This window comes from Pygocentrus nattereri, chromosome 19, assembly GCF_015220715.1.
Source record: "Pygocentrus nattereri isolate fPygNat1 chromosome 19, fPygNat1.pri, whole genome shotgun sequence".
NCBI classification, from domain to species: Eukaryota; Metazoa; Chordata; class Actinopteri; order Characiformes; family Serrasalmidae; genus Pygocentrus; species Pygocentrus nattereri.
Window position 1 is genome coordinate 37,189,101 of NC_051229.1, and position 19,814 is coordinate 37,208,914.

Below are 19,814 nucleotides of genomic sequence, written 5' to 3' on the forward strand. Positions count from 1 at the left end.
CCGTGGCCTTTGTGTCACCTTGTGTCAACACAGCTTAAGAGTTTTCGAATACTCAGGCCAACTCAAAGTGATAGTAACAATAGTAATAATAATAATAATAATAATAATAATAATAATAATAATAATAATATCTTTATTTATAGAACACTTATCACACTGGTGGCAGCCATTGTGCTTTACACAGCTGTTTCTGAGCTCATGTAAGCCTTTTTAAAGTAACTTTCAGGCACTTTCTTCCTTACTTCTACAGTGACTTATAGAAAATATAGAAAATTTCTGATGAGAAAGATTTGGGACACATTTGTGTTCAAACCTTTCATCACCAGGTCCAGAATGTGGCCTAGCTTGTAGGTCGAGCTGCACACATGCTGCTTCAAACGGAATTTCTCTAGCAGTCAAATGAATTGTAATGCATTGCTGTCTGGTGGATTATCAATATGTTGATAAATAAATGGGAAGGTGCTTCAGTTGCATAGTTTTCTAGTGGTGCCAATACTTTTTGTTGTGTTTTCTCAAACTATATTTTTATACTTTCATTAAAGGTTAGATTTCCACACTTTTACTCTTTGGATTCTGGGTTCTGTTTTTCTTTAGTTTCCTTAAAATGTCCTAAATATAAGTAAAGTGACCAGCGCATAAAGTGTTAAAGTAGGCCACCAGGAACCTTGTACATGGCCTTGATAAGTGGAACGGACACTAAGTATTTATGTTTTCTGACACAGAAACAAAGACGTGAGCTGTGATTGCGCTTTGGCCATGTGACAGACTGTTTGCTCCACTTTTCAGTCATCCATCTGGTCTTCCTTCAAGGAACCGTACCATTCAGAAGAGTTTCCTTTAGCATTTCATGTCAACAAATGAATCATCACATTATTACCCAGCATAGATCCTGATATGACACTTTTATGTGACTTTGGTCTGCATAGCTGACTCCGCTTTTATAATAAAACGCCCCACTTGCGGTTGTTCATGTTTGCAGACCCTCCCTCCCAGGTCATACTTGTCTCCTGAGGTTTTGTTCGTTTTGTGGTTTAAGTGTAACCTACCAGTTATCCTTTAACCAGACGCCCCTGGGCCCTGGTTATCAATTCACTTCCCTTGTGTTGGGCAGAACATTGAATCATTACAGAAGTTTCCATGCCAAGGTTAAACTAGGAGGGGAAAACTTTATTTTGAAAAGTTTGACCAATCCCCATGAGGCCTCGTCCGTCAAAACCCCACCTTCCCCTGCGGAGATAGTTATAAAGCATTGGGCCACTGCTGAGAACCTCCCTCAGTTTATGATATCTCTGGTGGAGTGAAGCACTTTTCAAGGGTACAGAATGGTGGCTTTGGGTTTAGAGATACTGGGCGTCACCTTGGCGACTCTGGGGTGGATCATTGCCCTCATATCCTGCGTCTTGCCCATGTGGAGGGTCACAGCCTTCATCGGCTCCAACATCGTGACTGCGCAGATCATATGGGAGGGAATCTGGATGAGCTGCGCCGTCCAGAGCACGGGGCAGATGCAGTGCAAGGTCTACGATTCCATGCTGGCCCTCAGCTCAGACCTGCAGGCCGCCCGAGCTTTGTGCGTGATCTCCATAGTGCTTGGGGTGCTTGGAGTTCTGGTCTCCGTGGTAGGGGCCAAGTGCACTAACTGCATCGACGAGGAGGGAACCAAGGCCAAAGTGATGATCGCCGCCGGAGTGACATTCATTTGCGCCGCCGTCATGCAGATAATCCCGGTGTCCTGGACAGCCCATGCTATCATAGTGAATTTCTACAGCCCGGTGGTGACAGAGGCGCAGAAGCGAGAGATAGGCGCCTCTCTCTACCTGGGATGGGCGGCCGCAGCTCTGTTGCTCATAGGGGGAGCGATTCTGTGCTGCAGCTGCCCCCCACGGGAGGAGAAAAGGTACGCTCCACCGAGCAGGATGGTTTACTCCACCACCAGATCCGCAGCTCCCAGTGGCTACGACAGAAGGGATTATGTCTGAGCCAAAGCTTTGCCAAGAGAGATCTTTGGTAAGAGTCTAGCCTTCTACCTGCTTTCATCAGACTGATAACATCCTGACCTAAAAGAGAACATAGTGTGCACTGGAGCACTGTGTGTTTGGACGCAGGAGCGCATATAGGCTGAATAGTCTGTTTCTGTCGTTGTTGACGTCCAAAGGTCATTTAGAGGAGTCGTTCTGTATATTTTGTCTCTGGTTGCATATTAACTGTACAGCAAGGTGGCTATCACAATTGTAAAGTGGCTTAATTTCACTTTATCTTTCAGCGGATGGGAAATTAAATGTGGTATCATGTTTGTATGTTTTATTCCACAATGGTAGAACTATTACATGTTGTTTTTTTAAAAGGCCAAGTAAAACTGTATATGTGTCTTTGTATTAAAATTCATGCCTGTTAAATATGTTCTGTATCATAGTTAAATAAACAACTGTTTCCTAAAATGACTGCTGTTTTAAATGTATAAAGAACTGGGATCGGGCTTAAGCACTATTACTTTTACCATCTTTTAAAGCACAATTCCACCAACTTTCCACAATTTCAGTGTAATTCGGTGGTTGGGACATAAAGAAAGTCTTTCGGGGTGGTTTGATGTGAAATGCAGCGTTTCAGGGAAACTCACAATCTCACATTTCTTCACAGAGTTGGTGATAGGAATGAGGCGTTGTGATAAAACATAACTCATCGCCATGACTACAGCACAAATATAGACATTTTATCACTGTCCAAAACGACCAGTGAACCTACACGTGTCTTCTGAGTGTTTCCGTGGAATATTGATGACGGTGAAATAGTGTAAAATCTGAAAAAAATCTGAAGTTTTCTTTAGAGACTATTTCTCCTAATGCCCCACATATACACTTCTGTAAAACAATGTGTCAAACAACATGTTTACTGTATGCAAGGGAGCATTTAGAGGCCTTTAGACGTCTCGTTCCCATCACCACCATTATGATCAAATCAGGGTTTCTCTATAATGGAGCGTTTCACATCATAGCACTCGCAATTTCTTTGTTTACATCTTGACAATGAAATTTTGCAGAAATTTTGAAAAATCAGTGGGCTTCCATTTATCTACTGAATTGCCTCATTTGCAGACCCTGATGCTATAAAATGTGTCTTAATAACACGATTTAAAATTGTCTTTCAAACCAAACATTAATTTTATCAGCCGTGGCGTTTGATGCCATCATCCTAATTTATTTTTTAAAATGTAGGTAATAAATGCAGCCACTTTCAGCCTCAGCCATAAATCAGGCTTCATAAAATGTCCAAAAAATCTGAAAGATGTGGAATCTAGGAAGCCTAACAAGCCTCCAAGTCTTCAATAATGAGGTGCTGAGTTGGATCCTCTGTCAGTGTAGTTATCTGCCCACCTCTCAGGTCTATTAGCTTTCTGTACAAGAATCTTGCCTTTGTTAGGGCCTTAATCCAACTGTCCAAACCACCCTGGGACAATGAAGCTGTTTCAGGGCAGGAGGACTGAGGCTGGCTGTGGAATGTCAGGGAAGCGCGCTATCTGAGTTTCTGGGCCGTGTCCGAAGCCCATTCCTGTAGTTAAAGCAGTGAAGTGATGAGCAAACACCCATGAGATCCTCAAACATAGAAGGGGTCCTAGGGGTCACGTTTCGGGAAGGTAAGAGCGGGTTAGTGAAAACATGGATTGTTCTTGAAAGGAGAAGTAAACATGTCTGGATAACTCAGTGGTTAGGATATAAAGAAACTCGTTGAGAGTGGTTTGATGTGAAATGGTTGATTGTAGAGACAATTTTGCTCCACACTCTCAAAACAGATTGTTCTTCAGAGGTTCTTTGGTAAAGAAAATGATTCTATATTGAACCATCCACTCTAAAGAAACATTTGCGTGCTCAAATAGTTCTTTTAATGGTGAAATGGATCTTCAGATTGTGAATCTTTTGAGTTTTTCACTTTTTGACATAATTTTAAAATGCGTGTTGTCCTTTATGTTGTGTGGAAATTTCATGATGAATAGACAAAAAGAAACGGCCCAAAATGACCTGGAAAAAATTCTGGTTCCATTGACTTACATTAAAAGTAAAGTAGGTTTTTTCCTTCTCCTGTAAAGTTACCATTTTGGAGATACAAGGTTTTGTTCCGACAACAGCGATATGGTTCTGTACAGCTTGACGTTGTGACAGCAGCAGAACCCTTTTTGGTGATGTAAAGAACCATTTTTAAGAAGGTTCTTTTGAGAACCATATACCACACGTTCTCTGTTATTTGGAAGAACCATTTCACCATGTAATTTTAGTCATGGTTCTGAAGAGATCCATTTCTTTTACCAAATAACTCTTAAAGAACCATCTTTTTCAGTGTGTACCACACAAATATAGCCATTTTATGTGCTGCCCAAAACCACCAGTGCACCTCCACGTGTCTTCACGTTTTGTATGGATGCTGATGATGACAAAATAGTGGAAAATTTGAAATAAAATCATTTTTCTTTGGGGACTATTTTTCCTCATAACCTCTCAAAGACCTCTCTAATAATCTCAGTCATCAGGTAATGAATTCATAACCATTTCATGTAGGAACTTTCTGTGAAGGAGCTGTAAGAGGTGGACGTCTGGTTCCTATCACCACCACTGTGAACAGTTCTGACTCAGTAAGTTTCTCTAGAACAGAGAGTTTCACACCAAACCGCTCTGAATGACTCTGTTTAGATCTTAACCCTATTCATTTTGCAGAAAATGTGAAAAAAATGTGGAATTCCTCTTTAACACATAGAAAGGGATCCTGAAAAGTAAAGGGAAAAGCAAATTCTCACATAAACAATATACGAGTACATATACAGGCAATGCTGACAAACTAGTTCAGATCCAGACATACATAGACTGTCCATATTTTGGGAAGCACACCTCATACCTTGGCACATATTTGAGCCCATGGTCCTGAACCATCTAAAGAATTTATGGAATGTCGAGGTTACTACAGCTTCCTTTATGCCACAATTCACAACTCAGGTCTCTGGAGGGTGAGTCAGAGTTGCATCTCGAGTCTTTGGAGCAGAAGTCAGAGTCAGCTTGAGTCTCTGAGATCAAGTCACAATAACACCTCAAGTCAAATTTCATGTTTTTGAGGTGCAAGTCAGAGTCATGCCTTGAGTCTCTGAAATGTGAAATAAGAAATAACACCTCGAGTCTCTGAAGTGCAAGCCAGAGTCTTGTCTAGAGTCTTCTCAGGTGTGAGTCAGAGTCATGCCTTGAGTCTCTGAAGTGTGTTTCAGAGTCACATTTTGAGTTTCTGAAGTGTGAGTCAGAGATGCATCTTGAATCCCCTGAGGTCCGAGTCCGAGTTTGCATCTTGAGTCTCTGATGTGTGAATCAGAGTCGCATTTTGAGTCTCTGAGATGTGAGTCAGAGTCTTGTCTTGAGTCTCTGGGGTGAGAGTCAGAGTCATTTTAAATCTCTGAAGTGTGAGTCTGAGTCATTTTAAGTCTCTGAGGTCCAAGTCCAAGTTGCATCCTGAGTCTCTGAGGTGAAACTCGGCGTAAGTCTTTGAGGTGCGAGTCAGGGTCATGTCTCGAGTCTTCAGTAGAGAATTTTATTTAGTGGTTGGTTGTTTAGTAGTTCTTTTATTAGTTACAGACAAAAGTCAACTCTACTAAACTTCTCTTAGTTCAATGCAGCTTCAAATAACTGAAGGACAGAACTCAGGCACCTTATACAGTAAATACAGCATTTAAAGTAAACAGGCAAAATGGCTTGGAATGGTTGTGTTTAGTTGTGAGCTGAAGTTTTAGAAAGTTTTAAAGAAATTGATCTGTAACTTACTAAAACCTCAGCTACAAGTATATTTACTATCCAAACCACATGCTAACAGTTTCAAGTTTCAAGTTGTTTTGCCTCTTTCCTTTCAACACTGTACGGTTTGTGTATTAGTGCATCAGTTCTGTTCTTCAGACTGAATGTTTTTCTTTAACGTAACGCTCATTATCTGAAGATGAATCGAACCTGATGGCAATAGAATGGCACTGCAGTAACTACTGCACCAATCATGACAGATAATCAAAACAGAGAACTTGTAGAAAAGAGAATTAACACTCTGCAACGTCTTCTGGGTTTCTTAAATGCTAGAGGGCGCTCCTGAGCAAGGCCAAAATGAATGGGATGAATTAGAGTGGAGACTGTGAGCCAGGCCTTCTCGTCCAACATCAGCGTCTGACCTCACAAATGGACTTCTGGAAGAACGGTCAAAAATTCCCATAAACACACTCCTAACCTTTGTGGAAAGATTTCCCAGAAGAGTTGAAGAGTTGAAGAGTTGCAACGGATTAAGAATGGGATGTAACTCAAGTTCATATGTGTGAAGCCAGACGAGTGAATACTTTTTGCAATATAGTGTACATGATGCGCTGTATTAAACTTCTATAACTCAAGTTTAAAATGCTCAAATGCTCCATCCTAATCCAAAGGTGTTCTATCAGGTTGAGGTCAGGACTTCCACACCAAACTCGCTCCTCCGTGTCTTTATGGACCTGCTTTGTGCACTGGTGCGCAGTCATGTTGGAACAGGAAGGGACCGTCCCCAAACTGTTCCCACAAAGTTGGGAGCATGAAATTGTCCAAAATCTCTTGGTGCTGAAGCTTTAAGAGCTCCTTTCACTGGAACTAAGGGGCCGAGCCCAACTCCTGAAAAACACCCCCACACCATGATCCCCCCTCCACCAAACTTTACACTTGGCACAATGCAGTCAGACAAGTACCGTCTCCTGGCAACCGCCAAACCCAGACTCGTCCATCAACCTGCCAGACGGAGAAGCGTGATTGGTCACTCCAGAGAACTCGTCTCCACTGCTCCAGTGGCGGCGCTTTACTCCACTGCATTCCATGCTTAGCATTGCGCTTGGTGATGTAAGGCTTGGATACAGCTTGCTGGCCATGGAAACCCATTCCATGAAGCTCTCTATGCTGTTCTTGAGCTGATCTGAAGGCCACATGAAGTTTGGAGGTCTGTAGTGATTGTCTCTGCAGAAAGTCGGTGACCTCTGCGCACTATGCCCCTCAGCATCCGCTGACCGCTCTGTCATTTTACATGGCCGAACACTTCATGGCTGAGTTGCTGTCGTTCCCAATTGCTTCCACTTTGTTATAATACCACTGACAGTGGACTGTGGAATATTTAGTAGTGAGGAAATTTCACGACTGGACTTGCTGCCCAGGTGGCGTCCGATCACGGCACCACGCTGGAATTCACTGAGCTCCTGAGAGCGACCCATTCTTTCACTAATGTCTGTAGAAGCAGTCTGCAGGCCTAGGGGCTCGGCTTTATACACCTGTGGCCATGGAAGTGACTGGAACACCTGAATTCAATTATTTGCATGGCTGACTGAATACTTTTGGAAATATAGTGTATGTCCAGTGTGAACAGCGCAGGAATGTGAGCGTCAGTAGTGTAGGTTTGGTGTGAAATACTTTATTTTAGTAGAAAATTAGAGTCATAACTCTTTACAGCGGTGGCGTTAGGAACCAGACGTCCACCTCTAAAATCTCCCTCACAGAAAATTATCACAAATTCACTTCCTGGTGACTGACACATTGTTTTATGATAGTTTTTGCTAAAAATATATTTTAATTCATTTAATGTAATTCACTCATGACTGAGAGAAACATGCTGGGTGCTGTGAGGCAAAATAATCCTCAAAGAAATCTTCACATTTTTAGATATTCCAGTGTTTTCCCATCATCAATATTCCATATAAACACTTGTGTAGGTTCAGTGGTGGTTTTGGATGGTAAATAAAATGTCTATATCTGTGTTGTAGTCATGGCGACCCCTGGTTCCTATCACCACCACTGTAAAGACATCTGAACCATTTCACACCAAACCGCTCTGAATGACTTATTCAGAGAATTTGAAAAATTTAAGGATGATTATCAACTGATTTAATCGGTTTTGTTTGTTTTATTGCTGAAATTGTAATGAGGCATATATCTCTGAGTGGGTCTGAGTGGAGTTCAGAGATAGCAAACCAGACACGAGGGTCTCTGCTTAGACATGAGGGTCGCTTCCATGGTTGACCCCACTGATAAATACTGTTATGATGCTGAATGTCTGTCTATTTTCTCAGAATGAGTTTGGGTGTCTCTGGGAACTTTCCAGCATATCACCCAGATGAAATGAAATGCTTTGGACATACTTTTGCTCTGAGCCAAAAATACAAAAAATAAGCTGGGCTACTCCTACACTCCCTCAAACGACTCCCCACATACTGTACAGGCTGCACCACCTCTCTGCTCCCACTGCATATACCTTTAATGAGACACTATTCATAGCCATGGTTTGAATGATTTGGTTTAAAGTGGATTTTTCTAAATGTCTAAATATTTTAAATGCAGACATTCAAATGGTTCATTACACCAAGATTTTCTTTACAGTGGTGGTGATAGGAGCCAGACCTCCACCTCTAAAAGCTCCCTCACCGAACATACTTGGAGTGGCCGTGAATACACTTTCTGATGTCTGCTAATTTTATGGTATTTGTGAAATCCACTCATGGTGAAATAACCAAAATAACCCCCAAAGAAAACGTCAACATTCCATATAAAACTCCGAAGACCTGTAGGTTCACTGGTGGTAAAGACTTCTGAACCATTTCACACAAAACCACTTTGAATAACTGTGTTTACATCTCTCACACTGAATCACGCATAAATGTAAAATAAGTGTAAAAACAAATAAAATAATAATAATAATAATAATAATAATTATTATTATTATTATTAGATAGTTTTTAATACATGCACATGTGAGGCCAAATATTTCTCAAAAAAAGTAATTTTTTCAAAACTGTCTCTATTTTCCCATCAACAACGCTCCACATGAAGACTCTGAAGACATGTAGGTTCTGTGGTGGTTCTGGATGGTAAATAAAGTGTCTATATCTGTGTTGTAGTCATGGTGACGCCTGGTTCCTATCACCACCACTGTAAAGACATCTGAACCATTTCACTTTGAAATCACTCTGTTTATATCTCACACATTAAATTCTGTAGAAGTTTTGAAATTTGACATCAGGCAGGATATTCACAACTTCATAACTTTCTGTGAGGGAGGTTTGTGATGAACTCTGTAGCCTTCTCTACAATGGAGTACTTCATGCTTGAGATTACACTTTTAGGTGACCGTATGTCTTGGTCAGCATATTTGGTGGCTTTACCATTTCCAGTGGTGTCACTTTAACTCCATAATAAACATTGGCTTTTGCATAGGTGACCATTAGAACTAATCCTGTAAAAGCGTTTAAAAGGTACCCAGGAACATTAACTGTTATTCACCTGCAGTTTAGCCAAAGCTGAGGTCACACTACTGGAAATAGGATCCATCACCTACCCAAATACAAAGACACCTCAGAGGCACAGCGACTCAGCTGATTGGAGGTTTGAGACCCATAGCAAGAACAGTGGCTCTTTGAAGAAGGACACAGTTACCAAACAAATGAATGTCCGGATAATCACACGGCAGCTCTTTGAGACTCTTTATGTGAAGACTTCTTATCTGAGCATCTGCCACATTCCCAGCTTCACTTCCTTGTTATACAGGGTGATTCAAAAAGATGAATCTGATTTCAAAGCGCCATATTTTTAGAACAGTGAGGCGTCTAGGAAACAATCACAATCCAATTGAAAGAGGGGGTCATAGAGTTTCTGACTGTCAGTGGAAGCTGGCTCCATTCAGTCTGAGAGGAGATGAGACCCCTGAGCAGAAAGTGTTCGGCGTTCTCCACTTCAATAAGAGTGAATGCGTCATTGCTGTGCAGTGTGATTTTCATGGGCAGTGAAGCTCCAACAGCTCAGAGTGTCCGTTGTTGATTCCACAGCACTGGATGATCTCCGAAATCACACTGAAAGACCTGTGAGTGCAGCGACACCTGACATGCTCAATCCAGTATGGGATGAGTTTGACTGTGGTGTTGATGTTGTCTGTACAGCTGGAGGAGGTTCAGACTGAGACCTTGTACAATTACATAATAAACCTTATGCTCATTTAAACCATTTACAGTTGCAGCATTGATCTGTAATGATTTACAAGAGAAATGAGTCGTTTTGAAATCGGATGAATCTTTTTGACTCACCCTGCATTTAGTTGAGAAGAGTTACTTCTGACTCGTAGCTCACAGAAAAAAAGAGGAGAAAATGTGTGCAAAGTGTAGATTCAGAAGTTTCGGTCATTGGAATATGATTTGAAATTGTTGCACATACAGCAGGCCCATATAGAGCATATCAGCAATCGCTTAGGGCATCTGAGCCATAAGAAGCCCCATTAGTGTGTTTTCTTTCTTTAATACTGTTCATGTCAAATATGATATGGGTAGAAAATGTTATTGATAAATTTGGCAAGAAAAACAGCCATTAGGTAAAAATGATGTATTTTCAGCAGAAAAATGAGCAGAAAACATAAACAGAAAGTTACATAAAAACCTTGAAAACTTGATCTAATCTCAGCTGTGTGAGGGTCAGTGTGTTATCTTCCCCTTTAATCCAGCTTCCATTCTTTCAGTTCCTCAAAGAATCTGCAGACACGCCTCCAAAGCTCAGTCTGAGAAGCTGGTTGATGATTTTCTGAAGTAATCAAACCCATTCAGTGGTGTTGAGCTCTGGTCTCTGGGGTGGTCAGTCCACCATTCAGCTTCTTTGTTTGATGTGTCCATCTCCTCTTCTCAGTGAGGTTCTTCTTGATCAGCTACACGTCCTTTCAGACCCACAGCGCTGAGTGGTCTTCTCACAGTGGAAGGATGGACAGAAACACCTGTGGATGTTTTCAGATCTGAAGCAGCTTGATTTTCTCCTCTCTCTCAAAGATGAAAGCTTTCAGTGCTGTTTATCTGATGGGGGCAGTTTTGGTGTCTGCCAGGTCTTCCAGGTGGTTGTTAGGAGCCACATTTTCTCTGTAGCTTTTAATCTGTTTTTAAAACTCAATCACTTTTACTTTAACAGAAATATCTCCTGCTTGATGACTAATATGTCTGCACAGTACTGTATGCACTTACTTTGGCATTCATTAAATTTTTTCCTGATCAGTTTTTGTTATTAATTTTAAAAAAAGTCTTTTTTATTCCTTCATACAAAATAATATAATTGAGGTGAATGGATGCCCCCAAGTTGGATGGTGCTTAGGCCTCCCAAATGTTCAGAAACAGCTTTAGTGTGCAGTGTTTGGTGTTCGCATCTGAGATATATGCAAACAGAAGAAATCAGGAGTGCAGATTAATTGTATATACAATTTATTGTGAAACAGTCTTATGCAAAAGTATGAACACCTCAGTCATATGACATGACATATACAGTAAACACAGCTAAATATTGCATTTTCAGCTCATTTTAGTGCACATTTCATTTTTTTGCTAAGTTTATCAGGTCCCTATTAAGATCCACTGTAATTACGTTAAGCAAAACTGAGACTGATACACATGTGTAATTACACAGGCTGTACTTCTGTAATCCATCTGTAATATTGACTAAATCACCAGTAGTCACAGTGTTGTTGCACATGGTATTCACTTGTAACTACACAGTTATTGGAGTCACTTAATATAAAGTGGGAGCGTTTATTGTATTGGAAAAAATAAAACTCAAACTAGGAAATGTGCCATAACTTCAGCACAGGCCATTTTTTCTTTTCAAGTTTATTCAACAAGTAAAAATGTGTCCATAAAAATGGTCAGTTGTCTGGTGTTCACTGCAGAGGATGTGTGTTTCATTTCAATAAAAATAAACAATACAAATGTGCCCAAATGTTTGCGTGTATAACTTATTTAACTCTATTCTTGAATTTGTACGAGTCACAGTAAATTTTATATTTTAGTTACAGATTTAGTTACAGTGCGATATGATAAAGTGCATTTCTGAAACTTGTGTCTTTATTTGTATTCAGTTTCATCCTTTTGCCTCTGGACCCACCTCAGTCATGGCATGACAAAAAGTTTTGGCACCCCTGCTCTAGACATTCCTTTTTGGCAGGTGTGGAGAGGTACTACCACGCGCCGTGGGCTTTTGGGAACGTTTTGCCCAACAGCTACAAATGAATGTTCAGTAACTAGGTGGCTTCTACTCCTACTCCTTAATTCATAACGTTTTGTTCCATCATTCAGGGCTGGCAAAAGCAGGTCAGCAGAGTCTAAGTCCTTCCTCTGGATGATGTCACTGCCCTGCACGACTCCACCCCTCTGGGCTGGAGTATAAAGAGGTTCTTGTTTCTGCAGAGGAACCACATCACTGACTCTGAGACACTGGCTGGATCTCACCATCACTGCAGAAACTCAACCAGCTGAAGAAAGAAGGAACCCGACGTCGACCATGTCTGCCGGCCTGGAGCTCATAGGCATCGTGCTATGCGTCCTGGGGTGGCTCCTGGCCATCGTCTCCTGCGCCCTGCCCATGTGGCGGGTCACCGCCTTCATCGGCTCCAACATTGTGACGGCCCAGATCATCTGGGATGGCCTGTGGATGAGCTGCGTTGTCCAGAGCACGGGGCAGATGCAGTGTAAGGTCTACGACTCCATGCTGGCCCTATCACAGGACCTCCAAGCAGCCAGAGCGCTGACTGTCATCTCCATCCTGCTGACCGTCCTGGCTGTGCTGGTGTCCATCGCCGGCGCCAAGTGCACCAACTGCATTGAGGACGAGTCCTCCAAGGCCAAAGTCATGATCATCGCTGGGGTGCTGTTCATTGTGGCCGGGCTCATGCAGCTGATTCCTGTATGCTGGTCAGCCAACAGCATCATCAGGGACTTCTACAACCCGCTGCTGACCGACGCACAGCGGAGGGAGCTCGGGGCCGCGCTCTACATCGGCTGGGCTGCAGCCGCCCTCCTCTTAATGGGCGGCTCCTTGCTCTGCTGCTCCTGTCCGCCACAGGAGAAGAAATACAACCCCTCCAGGATGGCTTACTCGGCCCCTCGCTCCACAGCTGGCGGTGGCTACGATAGGAGAGACTACGTATGAAGAGAAAATGAGGAACTGTAAAACTATCCCACACCTCTGTTTGGTGTCATTTCTTTGACAAGGGTATGTAATACGGGTGCCCTCTCAGACTCCGCTATGAAGGAGAACGTTTGTCATTTGTCGACCTGTGAAAAGATGGACTTGGTTGGCTTTTTAATGCACTGAGGGAGACAAAAAAGGCCGCACGATAGTGAAATGAGTGTATTTTCTAATGCAGTAAAGAAAAGCCTTCCAGCCCAAGAGACACTTACTTTTTTATGTTTTAAGAAGGGTGTAAAGGGATATTCGACTTATTGTTCCCCTTATAGAAAAGTCACATGAATTTTCGATGTAAATATAAACACATTAAGGATGTTAAAAAGAACGTTATCTCATGTGAAAAACCAAACGCTGACAAGAAAACATCACACATGAATAAATCGTGTTCACATGTGAACAAACAATCAGTTCTGGATGTGATTATTCACAATTTACATGTGACTTTTTGGTACGGATCTGCAAAATTCAATGTTCAATGAAATGATTCAATGATTGTAGAAACTCTTTGTAGAGACTTTTCTTTACAGTGGTGGTGATAGGAACCAGGCGTCACCATAACTACAACGCAAATACAACGGTATGAATGGATTTATGCATTTTTAAAAGCTATTGTAAAACAGTGTCTCAGACATCAGGCAATGAATTCATAACCATTTCATGTAGGAACTTTCTGTGAGGGAGCTTTTAGAGGTGGACGTCTGGTTCCTATCACCACCACTGTAAACAATTCTGACTCTAAGTTTCTCTAGAATAGAACATTTCACACCAAACCACCTTGAATGACTTTGTTTACATCTTAACCATTTAATTATGCAGAAAATGAGAAAGGTCCCTTTTATAAGTATCTCTCAGTTGCTTGTTATTATTATTGTTGCTTCTAATATTGAGCGGCTGACTTTGTTGAGCACATGAGATGAAAATGATTATTCATGAGAGAAAGACAAAAGCAGTTACCTGAGCTGGTGGACATTATAGTCTGCCTTACACAAGGGGCCTTGTGGCACAGCACAGCGGGAAGGAAGCCAGGAGACACAATGTGAGCACCTCATTGTGGGCAGTGAGGCGGAGAGGAGCGCTGGTGTCGAGCTGGTGGAACACGCTGGTTGCTTTTCTGTTCTTTCAAGAAAGCGAGTGGTTTGAATTCTGCGTTTGCTTGTGTTGGAACACATGTATCAAGTTAACAATGTAATAAACTCTGATTTTGTTAACATCTGATGTTCAGTTTCTTCATTACCCTTCACTTGATCTAACTGCAGTGATATGAGATGTAGATTAGACCGATTAGATTAGGATTAGCAGCTGTTTCATCTCTTACTGGCAACAAAAGGACACACACTCCTTTAGAAAAAGGGGGGTTCTTCATGGGTTCTTTAGCAGTGGCAGAGATTATAAAGAACCATAACAACTCAAGAAACCATCTGAATGCATGAATGGGTCTCTATGATGGAAATTTTGTTGTATATTCCTAGCATAAAGGGTTCTCTGACTTGCAGCAATTGCGGAACCTTTTTGGTCCTGTTTTATTCAGTAGGTTCTCCATCATGGACCATGCAAAGAACCATGTATGCATTCATATGGTTCTTTGAATGGTCTGAGGTTGTATGTAGCACCAAAAAAACGTGTGACTATTATTGTACGTTTGACTTTATTGGAACTATATAGAACCCTTTTGGCTACCAGTGTAAGCAAAGGTGCTAAACAGGGCCATGGATGTAATAAATTTGGCTCAGATTGAAATTTAACAACAATAAAGGTCCGAACATCAATAAATAACAAAAACTGGGCCTCATTTACCAACAGTTATTTAAAAAATTCTTCTCAAAACCCACTTACACAGTGTTCACGAAGATTCTGACAGTCACCAATGCTTTCTTATCTGGGATTTGTTCTTAGGTAAGAACAGAATCTACACACACTCAAGAGCACAAAGGTGAGAATGGTTCTGTGCTTTAAGAGCACATCATGAATCTGACGTAGACTTTTTCGTCTGACCTTTCTCACGAACACACTTAAGAAAACACTTAAGATCCTGATGAAAGAGGTCTAATGATTATATATAAACCTCTGAATAGTCAAAGAATAATCTCCTTGCTTCTTTTCATGGTGAAATTGTTATTTAGATTGGGAGAGAATGTGTTGTATATGGTTCTATGCAGCACCTAAAATGTTCTCTGACATTGTAACAATAGCAGAACCTTTTTTGGTGCTGTATATAACCTTTTTTAAAAAGGTTTTCTATAGAGAAATTTCAGATTGTCCATCAATCTGAAGAGCAATTTTAGCAGGCAAATGGTTCTTCCAGTATTCAGTATCCAGTATTGATTGGGAACGACAGCAACTCAGCCACGAAGTGGTCGGCCACGTGAAATGACAGCGCGGAGTCAGCAGATGCTGAGGGGCATAGTGCACAGAGGTCACCAACTTTCTGCAGAGTCAATCACTACAGACCTCCAAACTTCATGTGGCCTTCAGATCAGCTCAAGAACAGCGTAGAGAGCTTCATGGAATGGGTTTCCATGGCCGAGCAGCTGCATCCAAGCCTTACATCACCAAGCGCAATGCAAAGCATGGAATGCAGTGAAGTAAAGCGCCGCCACTGGACTCTAGAGCAGTGGAGACGAGTTCTCTGGAGTGACCAATCACACTTCTCCATCTGGAAATCCGATGGACGAGGCTGGATATGGAGACTGCAATGTGCCAAGTATAAAGTTTGGTGGAGGGGGGATCATGGTGTGGGGGTGTTTTTCAGGAGTTGGGCTCGGCCCCTTAGTTCCAGTGAAAGGAACTCTTAAAGCTTCAGCACCAAGAGATTTTGGACAATTTTATGCTCCCAACTTTGTGGGAACAGTTTGGGGACGGCCCCTTCCTGTTCCAACATGACTGCGCACCAGTGCACAAAGCAGGTCCATAAAGACACGGATGAGCCAGTTTGGTGTGGAGGAACTTGACTGGCCTGCACAGAGTCCTGACCTCAACCCCATAGAACACCTTTGGGATGAATTAGAGCGGAGACTGAGCGCCAGGCCTTCTCGTCCAACATCAGTGTCTGACCTCACAAATGCTCTTCTGGGAGAACAGTCAAAAATTCCTATAAACACTCCTAACCCTTGTGGAAAACCTTCCCATAAGAGTTGAAGCTGTTATAGCTGCAAAGGGTAGACCGACATCATATTAAACCCACATGTTTAAACATCATGTTAAGAATGGGAATTTTAAAGAAACGTTTATGGGATTTTTTTATGGGAATATTAAAGAAACCTCAAAGAACCCTCTTTTTAGGAGTTTAGTCCTGGACTACACAATATTTCACACTGAAGGGAAAAAATAGTCCATTAATAACTGTTGGGGAAACTCACACAGCAGATAATTCTTAATGAATGCAATAACACAGAATATAGTTTTCAAATAGAAACTCAAAATAACAGAATATAGTTAAAACATTCCTGGTTACAAAAAGATATATATATATATATATATATATATATATATATAAATGTTGACCCTTGGGTTTTCATACTACTAGAATTGTGATTTTGATACTGATACTGTATTATCACAGTGCACGATATTAAGTGGCCAAAAACTCTAAAATACTCACCACTATCTAAACTCCAATCTCTTTTTTATCAATTTTTATTACATTTATATTACACATGTGGTGTTGGGCTGAACCCGCGGTGAGTAAAAGTTTGGAGGTGCTGTGTCCTTCATTCTGTTCTCCTCCTACATGGCCTGCTGTTTGTGTGTGTGTGTGTGTGTGTGTATGTAGGCATGTATGTGTGTATGTGTGTTTATGTGTTTATGTGTGTGTGTTTGTGTGTGTAGGCGTGTATGTGTGTATGTGTGTTTATGTGTGTGTGTGTGTGTGTGTGTGTGTGAGAGGGTGGACAATAGGGACAGGCTGCTGACTGTCTACAGCTGCCAAAGAAGAACCCCACACAGGCCACTTTTTTTTTTATTTGAAACATCTGGTATTTTCACATAAATTGTTGTGGCTGCATTTATTTGTTGATTATTTAAACAATACTGTGGTGGGTCCAGCAGACCTTGGCAGGTAATGAGCCCGAGATTTTGACGGAAAGCCCGTCTAAGGAGTGAAATCAGCTACTTTAAGGTCACTCATTACTGACACAGCTTGTATAATCTCAAAAGAAAAGGACTGACCAATAGAATGGAACACTCTGGAGCAGCTGCATGAGCCTAAGTTCACCATGCCCAATGCCAAGTGTGGGCTAGAGGGTTATAAAGTCCCCCAGCATTGGGCTGTGGAGCAGTGGAACTGTGTTTTCTAGAGTGATGGAGCTTCATCACTGGAATGAACCAGAACTGAGCATCAAACAGTACCTGACCTCACGAATGCTCAACCAAATCCTCACAGTAAAGTTCAACACCTAGTGTAAAGCCTTCCAGAAGAGTAGAGGCTATTACTGCAGCACAAACTCCCTAAGAAAGCAGGTGTCTACAAACTTTTGGACATTTCATGTTCAATTCAACACCATTTTTATTCATTTTGAACATATATATATATATATATATATATATATATATATATATATATATATATTTATATATATATATGTTTACTGACCATGTTTGAATTTGTCCCCATCATTTTGCGATATCTGACCACAAGAATCAATTGTAGCACCTTCCAACAGATGCTGCATTAAATATTGATGGTGTCGTGGGTAAATGGTGGACAACATGAAAATATCACATTACCAGCCTGTAGCACCTGTTGCACAGGATCAGTGTCACCCTAACAAAAACTAACAAGCTCCCTCAGCAGCAAAGCAACCTGGCACTCCTTAATAAAGTGTCTACATTTTCATGGCTTGGCAGGAATTAGTCGAAGTAATAGGTTTCCGTTCAGCTAATGCATTATAAGCCAAACATGCACACAACCAGACATGCTGGCATCCAATCGGACCTCATGATGTCACACCTTAGACCGTAAACCAGCAATTGACAGTAATTACACCTTCTTGAATAATGCAGGACCGTAGGTGGGGACAGATCAGTTGCACCTCTTATGAATAGAACACCTCATTTTCCTTGTTTCGTCACTGTTTTCATCACAAACCTTATTACAACACACCAGGGCTGTCGAAGTTAAAGGGAAACTCTGGCCAGACTAGGAAACCCCCTTCTGATGATGTATCAAAAGGCACTTCTGAATAATGTTGGTATAGTATGCAGGATACTATCTTCTGGCTTCCCTCTGCATTGAGGAGCTAACAAAAAATGCAATAAAACTAGTTATTTTACTTGTTACCACATGAATTAATTTTTAGGTAGATCTAACAAGCTTTTTAAATAAAATATCAGTGGTGCACGAAGACAAATCATGGACTTGAGTTAAAGTCGAGACACCCAAGGTAAAATATTCCTCCAGTAAAAGTAGAAGTTCCTCCCTTTAGACCTCCACTTGAGTAAAAGTACTAAAGTATTTCCCTTCAAATGTACTTAAGTATAAAGTAAAAGTACTAAAAGAGTAATTCTGGCTCTGATGTCCTGTTATCATTTTTATAACCAGACTGGCTTCATGAACTCATTTCAGGTGAAAGTCCTCCAGCGTCTCTCTTGGTAAACCAGTCTTTTAATAGAACGTCATTAATTAGTGACGCTGACGTCTATTAAAATGATCAGAAGCACAAAACACTGAAGGTAAACAGTTTCCATCAGGGAGAACCGAGTGGCTCTGAAATCACTTTTTACACACAAGCAAAGTTTCAGTTTCAGATTTATTTACAACTTAGTTCCAAGTTTAAGTTGAATAAAAACTGGCTTTAAACTCAGGATCACAGATGAGCTCCTTTACTATGTTGATCTGTAGGCGTCTGTTCATAAACATAAACCAGCCCAAACTCATTTACTATAAAATGAAATGGTGTTTGTAGAAATTCAGAAAAAAGCTGCGTCAGTCTCGACTGCATATGTGGACATATTTCTATATTGAGCTCTATTTACACAAAGTTAGGTTAGTTCATCATTTATGTTGAACAGACTCTCCCAAAGTTTTACGCTGCTGCGCTGACGTTGAACCGCGTGCTGCACTGGGTCGGTCTGACCAACAGGTCAAAACCAGCTCTAAACAAAGTGACCGCTGGGCCCTGATTGGTGCTCTGGCTTTGCGCTTCTTTCGTTTTGACATGTTACGTTTTTATACACACAGAAACCAAAAGGAACGACAGATTTCTCAAAATGTAGGAGGAAAAAGTCGGATATTAGACTCTGAAATATAGTGGAGTTAAACTTCAGTACAGATACACGAAAAAACTACTTAAGTACAGTAACTAATTACATTTACTTAGTTACTGTCCGCCACTGCAAAACATGTCATCAGGAGTGGGTTACCCAGTGAGCGCTGGGACAGGGTGGGACAGGGTCCAGTGGCTTAGATAATGATGATATATCTGCTCATTGACTGTATATATGAAATATATATGACATATACACTCATTGATTGGAACATGCAGACATTGGACATCAATGATGAAAACCGGAAACTATGCTCATTCATTTTCATGTCCAGGCTGTGCATTTGATGAAAATAGTTTTATAGAATTATTGCAAGTAAAATATACGTTTTTGATGACACCTATTTTGTCCATTCATACAACAATAACACAGTGCAGGCAGAGTGAGATGGTTGAAGTGAGGCCATCAGTTTGGGACTCAAATGTAAAACATCGCCAAAAACAAAGGAAAAAATAAAAACACCTCTTTAGCTCTATAATAACGCTAATTCCTGCTAGCAGCCCTATGGGATTCTAGTAGTATGTTAGCGTTAAGCTACTACTAATGTTATAAATT

The 19,814-nt window shown here is 41.2% G+C and overlaps 2 protein-coding genes across 2 annotated transcripts; both read left to right on the plus strand.

Moving 5' to 3' along the window:
• Nucleotides 1-1,258: 1,258 nt before the first annotated feature.
• On the plus strand, nt 1,259-2,438 carry LOC108424093 (claudin-4-like). Its single transcript, XM_017691883.2, has one exon. The coding sequence runs from the start codon at nt 1,323-1,325 to the stop codon at nt 1,977-1,979; it is 657 nt and encodes a 218-aa protein (XP_017547372.1). The 5' UTR covers nt 1,259-1,322; the 3' UTR covers nt 1,980-2,438.
• A 9,771-nt stretch (nt 2,439-12,209) lies between these two features.
• LOC108424094 (claudin-3-like) lies at nt 12,210-13,686 on the plus strand. The gene has a single exon (XM_017691885.2). The coding sequence runs from the start codon at nt 12,312-12,314 to the stop codon at nt 12,957-12,959; it is 648 nt and encodes a 215-aa protein (XP_017547374.1). The 5' UTR covers nt 12,210-12,311; the 3' UTR covers nt 12,960-13,686.
• Nucleotides 13,687-19,814: the final 6,128 nt, after the last annotated feature.